Source organism: Megalobrama amblycephala, linkage group LG9, assembly GCF_018812025.1.
Source record: "Megalobrama amblycephala isolate DHTTF-2021 linkage group LG9, ASM1881202v1, whole genome shotgun sequence".
NCBI classification, from domain to species: Eukaryota; Metazoa; Chordata; class Actinopteri; order Cypriniformes; family Xenocyprididae; genus Megalobrama; species Megalobrama amblycephala.
The window spans coordinates 35,862,530-35,876,045 of NC_063052.1; the positions used below are offsets into that span (position 1 = coordinate 35,862,530).

The following is a 13,516-nucleotide window of genomic DNA, read 5'->3' on the forward strand; positions in this document are numbered from 1 at the left end:
TACACCTGCTTGGTTCGTATATGCTTGTAAAGTGGGGGTTTATGGGATTCATTGTAGATTGTAGAGAAGTGGCTTATCATTGGTTGCAACTAATGCTTCACACACCCCTTCTCATCAGTGAAAGTTGAGATTCACTTGAGAGAAATTGTTCAATTTAGGAGACATTTTCAGGAAAAAAAGATTTTAAAAAATGTGTAAAATTTGCTTGACAGATTTTGACAACTAGTTCAAAATTTTGTATGTAATGACTCAAGCAATGAAATGATGATTATTAGTTTTATATGGAATGACTATTCAGCATTCACAAGTATAGTTAATTTTGACTGACATGACATAAGCAAATGATAATGTTATAAAACAGCAGAGAGTTGTATGAAAGCAATTGATGCATGTCCAAAAGCATTTGCAATTTGTTCGAAGGAATGAGAAACTGCTACTATGATGTGCACACATGACTAAATGTTGTGGAGATTGAACTAACTGTTGTGCAAATGTAAATAGTGATGTGAGAAATGCACCAAAGCGACTGAGAAAAACTGTAAAGAAAATGCTTTTTTAAAGCAGTGTTGTTGTACCGAGTATCATATTCAGTGCATGAAGTTGTGAGTGAGATATTGCTTTCATACAACAGTTCAAGAAGAAGCTAATAATGAGTAACTGAAATTCAGACACAAACTGATACCAGCAGCTTGTTTATATTTTTACTGGACAAAATCTATTTTACAAATTCAATGAAGCCCACTTGAGGGACCTCTCCATGTTTTTTTCTGGTTTTCCCAGTTTCCAGCAGGTTTGCTTATTTTTGCACTGCATCAAGCTTGATTGCAATATTTGGAATTCTTTTGGAATCATTGGAACACCGTTCAAACCAAAACTAACGGTAGAACATTATGATGCGTACAAGTCATGTCAGAATTACTGATGTAATGAATGATTTAAAATGATGTGACATCACATAAGCACGAATTACATTTTAAAATATATTCACATAGAAAACATTTATTTTAAACTGTAATAATATGTCAAAATATTACAGTTTATAAAGCATTTTGATCAAATAAATGCAGCCTTAGTGAATAGAAGAGACTTCTTTGAAAAACATTTAAAAAATCTTACTGACCCCAAACTATCTAACTGTGAAGTGACTGCCAATCATTACATCACATGACATGAAACGTTTTAATTTTAACACAAAGAGCCAGTGTAAGACAGGTATCTGTGACTCAAGTGAAGAACCTGAGAGAAACCTTTCCTTAATCTCTCTCTCTCTGTTTTCCTGGCAGTAGGATAAACATGATGTGCACATTCCTGAGGTTGCTATGGAGACGCTGAGAAAGCACAGCTGGACCTGGAGAATATGAGGTAATCCTGAGCCCCAGGGGCTGCTGGGTAAATATTGATCTTGAATAAGAAATAAAACGAGAAGAAATACAGTAAGGAGACAATGACAGTGTCCGTGCAGAGCAGATAATGTTTCCGTGTGTGAACAGTAGGCGAAAGCGCAGGAGACCGTTTACAGCACAGATGATTTTTAAAAATGTCTGGAGCTGTAAAGTGAACCCCCCTCCGCTGCACTGAAACAAACACCTGCACAGAGATCACCATAAATCCATTTCAAGCTATAGTTCACCCCAAAATAAACACAAATAGAATGTTTAGAATGGGGACGGACACTGTCAAGCTACAAAAATGCCTAAAAAGTACCATAAAAGTATAGTCCATATGACCAGTAGCAGCCTTTGCTATGCTTCACCCTTTTCATGTGAAATGAGCCTCCACGAAAAACATCCCTGCTCCCTGCCGCACACACACCGGGGGCAGAAATTAATGGGGCTTGGAGTGAGAATGCCATCAAAATAAAAAAAAATGCCCCTAAAAATTCAAGATATGGGGCAAAAAATCTATCTGTATAAGTTCTTGTTTTCTTGATGTCACAGTAGAGTCATTCAACACAGTAATGTTTCAAATTGTCCTAATGAATGATTTAACGAATTACTCATAAAGACAGCCATGATTCGTTCATTCTTTTAACGCATGAGTCATTGAATCATTCAGTCAAACGATTCATTCAAAATGGCTGATTCATTTAGGGATGCTTTGTTTTTTCTTTGTGATCAACTTTTGTCTTTAGATTAACAAAATAACATCCATACAGGGAGGGGTGAGCAACAGACATATTATCAATAACTTTACAATCTGAAAGAAAAAGGAAAAAAAGAAAAGAAAAGACTTTATATGGATATTCCTTTATATAATCCAAAATGTTGGAAGAAAAACATTGCCATGCATCAATGGTACTAGGTTTAGCCTTGTTAATTTGTGCTGTTGTACATTGACAAGTCACTCTTTTAAGGAGGCTATGAATCCAAAATGCCTCTTTCTGACAGGTTCCTCACCAACACATGATCAGCTGCTCCAAGACTGAACTCCACACCTTCCTTTTTTACAGTCTATGATTATCCCCTTTACATTATATTATTCATGCAACTTACCTTCAATGAACAAAGACATGGAACAAATTAAATAACAATTCTCTGAGGTCATTACATTAGTTTGAGCTTCTACATACTAACAGTTCAAGTACGTCAAACTATTTTCTCCCAACAGATCAACAGAGGAATCATTCTGACAAACACAGGGATTAAACCTCAATTATGCTTCTGTGGATCTTCTTTGGTCCACTTGTATAGGCTATATTACAAACACTGAGATTAATCTGAAAGAAACATCAGGCCCAATACAAACAGACACACATGAACTCAACACACTGAATACAGAGACAAATGTAAATGTGTAAATACAGGAGGAGCTCTGACATCACTGGAGTTCAGAGAGATTCAGAGAAAGTGAAAGTAACTTGATCAACAACAATATGAACACCTGAAACGATCAACCTCTTTAAACAACAGAATATTTATTGAGCCGTTCAAAGAGTCTTGTGGACACATCTGATACTCACAGGTAATGATAGAAATATAAGAGAGATTGAGCTGAACAGGTTTCTAATGGAAGTGATCTGGTTTAGTAGAGTTTATGTTGAATGAGTTGAACTGTTTAATCATGTCAATACTCAACTAATGAGTTGAACTGTATTAAAATCAGTTAAAGAAACAGGAAGTAAAATGCAGACATGTCAAATAGCTAATAAAACATGTGGATTAGCTGGCTACAAATACTGAGTGACTTGGCTTTTACTTTATCGTCATGTAACTTACGTCCAAACCTTCCGGGGCAGGTTATGTTCTAGGTTAGAGATCTCAAACTGAAATTGAAATCAGACGATAATCAGACACACCCAACACAATAAAGTCCATCCCTGTTTCTCTTCCTCCAAATTATGTCACAATATAGTAAAAACAAAATTTAATGATAAAATTGTCTGGTTTTAATGATAATTACTTGATTGGTTGTGAAATGATTTGTAAAGTTTGGTGATTCTGTCATTTTGTCACATTATATAAGTTGTTAGACTAGTTTCAAGAATATTAATATATATAAACTAAGTAAATATACTCTTTAAAAACTAAGTAACTTGTAATGAGCTGCTATATAGATCAACTATATAAACTAACTTCACAACTTTCAGACTAGAGAAAGATCATTTCTTTTATTTGTCCTCTTTCACACAAATTTTCCATAAGTGTAAATGCTATTCTTCATTTTCACAAAAGAGTTTTGAATCACGCTGGCTCTCTCGCTGAAAATTACATTTATAATAATTAAAACTATACTTAGTCACACAAACTACACTTGGTCACACAATATTTATGTTTATTTTGTGGAGATATATATTTATTCATAGGTAAGTATATGACCTTGTACTTGTTGTTTCTGATCTAAACAGCAGGTCAAAGTTCAGATTCAGTGAGTTTGAGTCATTCACTGTATGAGGAGTGATTGTGTTTCTCTCACTATCAATGAGATTTTAACACTTTAATATAAATATTTATTAAATGGTCATGAGAGAATATGAAGTAACCCCAAATCTGACTTTTGAGGCAAGATTTCATTTAAACCTGAGTGACCAAATACTGTGTGTGAAACAAATACAGTATTACAAGGAGCAAATGGACTTAGATTAGTCTATTGGTCATAATAACATTGTGAAATACAATCTATTTCTTGAAAAGGCTTGAAGAAGGAAAGAACAATGGCAGAATCTTCACCAACATCAACAAAAGCAAGAAAAACCAGGAGAAAGAGTATTGAAAATGTTCCTCCATGTAAGTCAATAACCCAGAAAAGAATGAATTAGTGCATGAATGACTTTAATTATTCTCATATGGTGATATTTAAAATGAACAGCACTACTTCACATTAGGGTACTGATCAGCTTGTCTGGGTTAATTTTGCAGTAATTACCAGCTTGTACATGATATCATGTATTTAAGAAATCATATTTGATTTATATTCAACCAACTTCATGAGGTGAATCATGGGATTTTTGAACTTGTTAATTCTTTTCCTTCTTTATCTGCTTTAACTCATCCATATAATAAAATCATCATCATTTTATTGTAGGTGATTTATCTTCTTCATTTCTCTGTCCAGCGATGTCATCCTCCAGCGGTCCACTGACTGAGGAGCTTCAGTGCTCGATATGTCTGGACGTGTTCACTGATCCAGTCTCCACTCCATGTGGACACAACTTCTGCAAGACCTGTCTGAATAAGTGCTGGGACAACAGCCAGACCTGGAACTGTCCATATTGTAAAGAAACATTCAAGATCAGACCTGATCTCAAGATTAATACCACACTCAGAGAGCTCGTAGATCACTATAAAAAGAAAAGTCCTGAGAAAAAAAATGAAGTTCTGAAAAAAACTGAAGTTCTGTGTGACTTCTGTGAGGAAAGAAAGCTGAAAGCCCTGAAGTCGTGTCTGGTGTGTCAGAGCTCTTACTGTGAAACTCACCTGGAGCGTCATTTGAAAGTGGCAGGTTTAAAGAAACACAAACTGATCAATCCTGTGAGGAATCTGGAGGACTATATATGTCAGAAACATGAGAGACCTCTGGAGCTGTTCTGTAGAGATGATCAGACATGTGTTTGTCTGTTCTGCACTGAAGGACTTCACAAGAACCACAACACTGTTCCTGTAGAAGAGGAGAGTGAAGAGAAGAAGGTAGAAGTTACTGACAAAACTGATTTTAAAGGGCTCTTATCATGAGGAATCACATGCTCTTTCATATAAATCAGGGGCGTCAAACTCAGTTCCTGCTCCAGCAAACACCTGTAGCTTTCAAATGAGCCTGAAGGATTTGATTAGCTGAATCAGGAGCATTTAATTAGGGCTGGAACTAAACTCTGCAGGACTGTGGCCCTCCAGGAACTGAGTTTGACACCTGTGATATAAATGAATCAGTTATGAAAATATATTGTGTTGTTCTGGGTCTATAGACTCAACTGATGAAGACACAGAAAGACGTGCAGCAGATGATCCAGGACAGAATCAAGAAGATTCAAGATGTCAAACACTCAGCAGAAGTCAGAAAAGTGAGTTTAAATTAATGTAATTATATGAAGTTCGAAACATAGATTCAGGATGAGCCAGTCCTGTCAGTCATCATTACGAATGCAAGCAGTAGTCTGTGAGGCGGGGCCGGTGGCATGAGGGATAATGAGCCTCAGCTGTGTGTTGCACCAGTCTCGTATCTCACGGAGGAGCTCCGGTAGCATAAGAGGGGAGTGACGACAGTGAAAGATGACAGAGGACAAGGCCTGGATTTTATGTTATGTTTTATTATGTTTGCATTTGCATTTTTCTTTTGTTTTGTTGTTGGTTTATTTCATATTATTATTAAAGTCTGTTAATTGTTCGCCAGTTCCCGCCTCCTTCTTCCATTACAAACGAATTCGGTTTCACAGTCATTGCGCCGTCCCAGCAAAAATTCTTCCAGCATCCCTCCGTCTCCCTATTTCTTCCCTTTATTTCTCTCATACTTCCTCTACATAGTACCATTATGGTGGGGGGGCACACTTTATAGCCAATCAGCAGTAGGGGGCGTGTCCACTCATGATGGGGGAGGAGAGAGAGTGAGCAAAAGGGAGATTTGAAGAAAGACTGTAGAAAGAGAGATGACTGAGAGACATTACAAAAGAGAAAAGATCAGAGAAGGAATGAGCATTTTGAAGTTTATGAACTAATGAAGAATGATGAAGTTTAATACTTCAATTGGGGGATTTTGAAAAACACTGAAGTATGATCAATAGTAACACTGATTCTTGTCTTATCAAACACCACTAATAACATGTTGATTGTCCTGGTTGAGCAGAGAAACACAGAGGAGGAGAAAGCAGCCCGTGTCGAGCTCTTCACTGATCTCATCCGCTCCATTGAGAGATGTCAGACTGAACTGCTGGAGATGATGGAGGAGCAGCAGAAAGCAGCAGAGAAACAGGAGGAAGAGCTCATTGAAGAGCTGGAGCAGGAGATCACTGAGCTAAAGATGAGAAACACTGAGCTGGAGCAGCTCTCACACACTGAAGATCACCTCCACCTCCTACAGGTCAGTCAACATCTCTCTGATCAATGATAATGCAGTATATGACACCATAACACTCCCCATGATGAAGGATTTCTCCTCTCTCCTGCTGTAGATTTACTCATCCCTGTGCAGCTCTAGAAACACCAGGAACTGGTCTGAGATCAGTGTGAAGACTGATGAGAGTCTGGAGACTGTGAGCAGATCTCTGACTCAACTGAAGGACACTCTACAGGAGAAACTCACACTAACTGGCACAGCAATATCAATATAAACTATACAGATGCATGTATTTATCATCTTTAAATAACAACAGTGAAAAATTACTTTTGAAAGCAATGTGTGTCACCCAAAATAGTCCCCACAATATTGCGTTAGTCCCTAAAAAAGTAACTAATTAAGTTAGTTAATTTTTATGGAATGCAATGTGTTACGTTACTTTTGCATTACATTTCTTGCTTGTTTATTTTGTTGATAACAAAAAAAAAAAAAACCCCAGAAGTCCTATTTTTGGCAAATGTAAAGGCCTTTTCACAACAAAAGTGAAATAAGCCTCAGGCTGAAGGAAATGTAAATTCACACCTGTACAGTAGAGGGCGCAGCTCAAACTAACCTTTCAGCTGTGCAGCGAACGCAGGAGAAGAAAATGAAAGACTTTTACTTCAACAATAAAAACAACAACAACAACAATAACAAAATTAAACAAAAATGTGATATACAGAGTTCGGGCATGAAACTCTAACTGAACGCTGATTGGTTCTTTCTATGCCATGGCACCAGCCAATCAGAAGTATTTCCTAATCCACGTAACCATATACAGTGGGTACGGAAAGTATTCAGACCCCCTTAAATTTGTGACTCTTTGTTATATTGCAGCCATTTGCTAAAATCATTTAAGTTCATTTTTTTCCTCATTAATGTACACACAGCACCCCATATTGACAGAAAAACACAGAATTGTTGACATTTTTGCAGATTTATTAAAAAAGAAAAACTGAAATATCACATGGTCCTAAGTATTCAGGCCCTTTGCTGTGACACTCATATATTTAACTCAGGTGCTGTCCATTTCTTCTGATCATCCTTGAGATGGTTCTACACCTTCATTTGAGTCCAGCTGTGTTTGATTATACTGATTGGACTTGATTAGGAAAGCCACACACCTGTCTATATAAGACCTTACAGCTCACAGTGCATGTCAGAGCAAATGAGAATCATGAGGTCAAAGGAGCTGCCTGAAGAGCTCAGAGACAGAATTGCGGCAAGGCACAGATCTGGCCAAGGTTACAAAAACATTTCTGCTGCACTTAAGGTTCCTAAGAGCACAGTGGCCTCCATAATCCTTAAATGGAAGATGTTTGGGACGACCAGAACCCTTCCTAGAGCTGGCCGTCCGGCCAAACTGAGCTATCGGGGAAGAAGAGCCTTGGTGAGAGAGGTAAAGAAGAACCCAAAGATCACTGTGGCTGAGCTCCAGAGATGCTGTCGGGAGATGGGAGAAAGTTGTAGAAAGTCAACCATCACTGCAGCTCCACCAGTCGGGGCTTTATGGCAGAGTGGCCCGATGGAAGCCTCTCCTCAGTGCAAGACACATGAAAGCCCGCATGGAGTTTGCCAAGATGGTGAGAAATATGTAATTATGAAAATGATTCTATAATATAAAATGATTCTCTGGTCTGATGAGACCAAGATAGAACTTTTTGGCCTTAATTCTAAGCGGTATGTGTGGAGAAAACCAGGCACTGCTCATCACCTGTCCAATACAGTCCCAACAGTGACGCATGGTGGTGGCAGCATCATGCTGTGGGGGTGTTTTTCAGCTGCAGGGACAGGACGACTGGTTGCAGTCGAGGGAAAGATGAATGCGGCTAAGTACAGGGATATCCTGGATGAAAACCTTCTCCAGAGTGCTCAGGACCTCAGACTGGGCCGAAGGTTTACCTTCCAACAAGACAATGACCCTAAGCACACAGCTAAAATAACGAAGGAGTGGCTTCACAACAACTCTGTGACTGTTCTTGAATGGCCCAGCCAGAGCCCTGACTTAAACCCAATTGAGCATCTCTGGAGAGACCTAAAAATGGCTGTCCACCAGCGTTTACCATCCAACCTGACAGAACTGGAGAAGATCTGCAAGGAGGAATGGCAGAGGATCCCCAAATCCAGGTGTGAAAAACATGTTGCATCTTTCCCAAAAAGACTCATGGCTGTATTAGATCAAAAGGGTGCTTCTACTAGGGGTGAAAACTTTTGAATTCAAATATCAAGGTAAATTGTACTTAATTTTTCTACCGGGAAACATGCAAGTATCTTCTGTTGCTTCCGAAGGGCAGTACTAAATGAAAAACAATGATATTTAAACAAAATAAGAAAAATCTTCATCCTGTTCAAAAGTTTTCACACCCCGACTCTTAATGCATCGTGTTTCCTTCTGGAGCATCAGTGAATGTTTGAACCTTTTTTAATAGTTGAGTTTGAGTCCTTCAATTGTCCTCAGTGTGAAAAGATGGATCTCAAAATCATTCAGTCACTGCTGGAAAGGGTTCAAATATGCAAAAATGCTTGAAAACTGATAAATCTGCAGGAGCTGGAGGATTTTTCTGAAGAACAGAGCTCAGTTTAACTGCTCAGAACAAACAAGAGACTCATGAACAACCATCACAAAACACAAAAACAGTCGTGGATCATCAGGTAACCACACACAGTATTGAGAATCAAGGGTTCACATACTTATGAATGGGGTTATTTTAATAAATTCAGCTATTGTTTGTCTTGTGAAATAAATGCAAACATCTTTTATGTAAAATATCTTACTCAGGACAGTACTAAACAAAAAATAACATGCATTTTTTATTATCCCTCTTATTTTATTAAAATAATTCTCATTTTCACAGATTCTGCAAGGGGTTCACATACTTTTTCATGCCACTGTATTTACTCAGCAACCGCAGCATAGCAGATCTTGTAAATCTTCTGAGTTTGTATTTCACAGTTTTTATTCATTTTGAGGAATACCGAATCTGTTTTCTAGTGAGATGAGTAAATGATGCTCACATTTCTAGAACTACAGTAATCATCATGTTCACACAGTGCACACAACACCTCTGACCTTACTGCTGATTTCCTCAACATGAAGACAGGAGAGCTGTCTGTCAATACATGGGAACACAAAGTGACTCATTTGAAAAATTAACTATAACAGATATTTTGTTGTAAATTTAAAAGCAATGCGTTCTTTGACTAGTTACTTGAAAAAAGTAATGTGATTTCGTAACTCGTTTTGTAATGTGTTTCCTCAACACTGATAGTAATGAAGAATGAGTCGGTCAAGCTGAAATAAGAGAAGTTTGTGATCATGTGTTTGTGTCTCATTATCATCAGCTCACAGTTTTTGAAGAGAGCAGCTCATTTTCAGCTCTAATTTCAGAAAACATGCAGGAAATTCATGTTCTATAATTTAGTATAAATAATTGTACTAGAAGCTTCATTCCTGAAACTACAACCATGAGACTTTAGTGCGTCTGCAAACGTTTAGATGAAAAACTACAGAAAGAAACATTCATTTTCTGTTGTTTTTTTCAGCTGCCTCCCCTAAGTTTTGTGAATATGTTTTAGATAAAATCAGTTTAGCAGAAGAAAATCAAACTGATAGACATCAAGGGTTTAAGATCTTCCTTAGAGGAAAATTTCAGACCTGTTGCTCAAACAGCTTTGCAGTGCTGGACTTTAAATTTAATTTTCTATTTTTAATTATCTAAATTATTTAAATAACCACAACACTAATCCACTCAAAAACTGAGATGAATAACATTAGACACAAAAATAACTTGTGTAAAACATTTCACCAAACATTTGCAAAGTTAGAGCTATTTGTAAAAAGTAGAAATTTTAAGAGCTCAAACTCAAAGCATTAAGAGTTTCTGTTTGATTCTCTAAATATCAGCAGAGACACACACATCGATCAGATAAAACATGATATTGTACTCAATTCTTTAAATATAACCTTAAATCTTGTCTATAATTCCACACATAAACATGTCAAAGATCTGATGATGTTTTATTGTCATGTGTCTCTACAGATCTGAAGAGGATGCAGCAGTATGAAGGTACAGTGTGTGTCTGAACTACACTAGATTACATTCATATACTCACAGCTTCATTTGTTTTTTTCTAGGGTATGTTTATAAATGTTACCTAAATATCCTAATTGAACTGCAGCCTAATCCTGGTCTGTGAAAATTAAAATCATATACTCACAGCTTCATTACACTACAGGATGATTAAAAACTGATTAAATATTACAAACATCATCACAGAATATCTGTATTAAGATGTGATTCATATTCTCTGTTTTCTCAGTGGATGTGACTCTGGATCCTGATACAGCTCATCCTAGACTCATCCTGTCTGATGATGGAAAACAAGTGAGAGATGGAGACATTAGACAGAAACTCCCAGACAAACCGGAGAGATTTGATAGATATTCAATTGTTCTGGGAAAGGAGGGATTCTCCTCGGGGAGATTTTATTTTGAGGTGCAGGTGAAGGGAAAGACTGACTGGGGTTTAGGAGTGGCCAGTGAATCCATTGACAGGAAGGGTAAGTTCACACTGAGTCCCAGTAATGGATGCTGGACTGTGGGTCTGAGGAATGGGAATGAATATAAAGCCCGTGCTAATTATCTTGTCTCTCTGTCTCTGAGAGTGAAGCCGCAGCGGGTCGGTGTGTTTGTGGATTATGAGGAGGGTCTGGTCTCCTTTTATGATGTGGAGTCCAGCTCTCATATCTACTCTTTCACTGGTCAGTCTTTCACTGACAAACTCTATCCATATTTTAGCCCATGCCTTAATGATGGAGGTAAAAACTCAACTCCACTGATCATCACACCTGTCAATCACAAAAAATGAATTTACACCCCAATATGAAATAGGAGATGAAAGTTGTAAGGTTGAAAATATCCAAAGATATTTTAAAATAGACAAAGATGTTTGCTTTGCTGTTTTATCCCTCTCTCTCTCTTTCTATAAGGGCCATTTGGAATATCAAAAGGTCAAAGAGGTGCTGATGTGATCAAGGCCTGTACAGGTCCAGATGTGTGTCTATCAGCGGTCAATGAACTGTCACACCTTTAGTACAGTGGAGGAAGTTTTAATCTTATGATTGGTCAGTTTGAATGTCTCACATTTGTATTTCAGTCACATGATCAAAAAAATGATAAAAAAGATTGTAACTGTTGCTCTGGCTCTTTCTCTCTTCTCTTTTCTAAAGTCTCTTCTTCTCTTCCTATCTCTCAGGTAATATTCTAAATATATGCTGGGTACGATTAGTGGTACAAGTTTTCATCATCTCAGACATGTATTTTGTAAGTGTAACCATAACCAGATATTGTCGTTAAACCCTTTTTAATTACAAATGATGTGCTAACTAGTTTTGATTCAGTATTAATTTGTAGTGCTACACTCTAAAGAAAAACAGACCAAATTAGGGTTATTCAGCTTCGGTAACAATAACAAAAGCATTTTCATAAAGAACTATGCTTTGAAAGTGCTTTATATGATCTTGATGGTTTTATAAATAACCTCTTTAATAGGTTTATTTTCATTAAGTAATATCTTTATATTATTAATATTAGCATCATAACATTAATTTGTTTATGAGCCTGTTCTTATGTCTTGTAGCCTCTATTAGGGTTTACATAAAAACAGCATGTTTTGTCAATTTACATTTATTTTTTATTGATATAATTGTAGCAAAAATGTGACACTGCTCTAACAACAGTTATTAACTGAATACATTAATAAATGACAATTGACACTGAACAGGAATAAATACATAAGGAAGTAAAAGAAATTAGAAAGACCCAGTTCCAGTGAAATATCTTCACAATCCTCGATGATGTCTGAATCATTTTGGTGTCAATGATGTCGTTTCTCTCTGCAGATGATGAGGTTATGAGATCGTGTGACAGCATCTGAAATACACAACTGAGTTTAGAGTTACAGTCTGTCTCTTCCATTTGTTTCTGTAAAATAATTATGTTTATGAAGGCCAAAAGTAGCAAAAAATGACAGTTATGTAAGCCTTTTACAATGTAAAAAAGGAAAAGTGATATAAAGTCATTGGATAGCTTTAATGCTTGTTTGTTTTTTGTTACTGGGTATGTTTATGCATAAAGCAATAATTAAAAAAAATCTAACAATATGGATCATAAAGTCATTATCTCTGTTACTTGCTTAGTGGAGAAGTGGAGAGAAGAACCCTTAAGTGAACAGAGCTGCTCATTCCTAAATGTTCTGATAAACTGAAAAAAAGTTACAATTTTAACGTTAAAATGTACAGACATTTTAAGAAAGAAATCATTCACCTGTTGAGAGTGTGTTGACAGTCTGTGTAGTTTGATGGTTGAGCTCCAGAAAATCAGTAATGAATGGCTTTGACAGTTACAGATCTGAAAAACAAAAAGGCAGGAATAAAGAACTCTAAACTCGAACACAAAGAACCATTTCAGCATATTAAGGGTTCTTCAGGATGTTATGGTTCTAAATAGAACTGTCTCTATGTGTAAAGCCGGGCACACATTTAATGACTAGCTAAAACCTTCTAAGACTGAGCTCAACATACAGCGATTGTTTCCTGCGACTGAAGCAGATTTAAATACTTCCACATGAAATTTGAACACCGACTGTAATCACAGACTGAATGCAACTGGCTCTGACTGGACGCGTTTGAGCGTTTATGTCATAAGTATCAATTTACATTCATAATCGGCCTTACAATCGTTAAGTATGTGCGCGGCTTTAAGAACCTTTAAAGAACCATCTTTTTTAGAAAGTACCTACTGTAATATAATATCATCACACTATAGCAACACTCTCCACATATTTTGCTGTTATAACTGTGCTTATTTCTGTTGTTGGTACAGTGGGGAAAATAATTATTTGATCTCCTGCTGATTTTGTTAGTTTGCCCACATACAAAGTAACGAGGAGTCTTTTTATGGTAGGTTTGTTTTAATGGATAGAGACAAAATATC

General features: G+C 36.9%; 1 protein-coding gene across 1 annotated transcript; it reads left to right on the plus strand.

Moving 5' to 3' along the window:
* The first annotated feature begins 2,716 nt into the window (after positions 1 to 2,716).
* LOC125276198 (E3 ubiquitin-protein ligase TRIM39-like) lies at positions 2,717 to 11,896 on the plus strand. The gene is made up of 8 exons (XM_048203729.1): positions 2,717 to 2,961; positions 4,131 to 4,223; positions 4,552 to 5,123; positions 5,399 to 5,494; positions 6,274 to 6,507; positions 6,599 to 6,735; positions 10,552 to 10,589; positions 10,843 to 11,896. The coding sequence occupies exons 2-8, from the start codon at positions 4,151 to 4,153 to the stop codon at positions 11,388 to 11,390; spliced, it is 1,698 nt and encodes a 565-aa protein (XP_048059686.1). The 5' UTR covers positions 2,717 to 2,961; positions 4,131 to 4,150; the 3' UTR covers positions 11,391 to 11,896.
* The last annotated feature ends 1,620 nt before the right edge of the window (positions 11,897 to 13,516 follow it).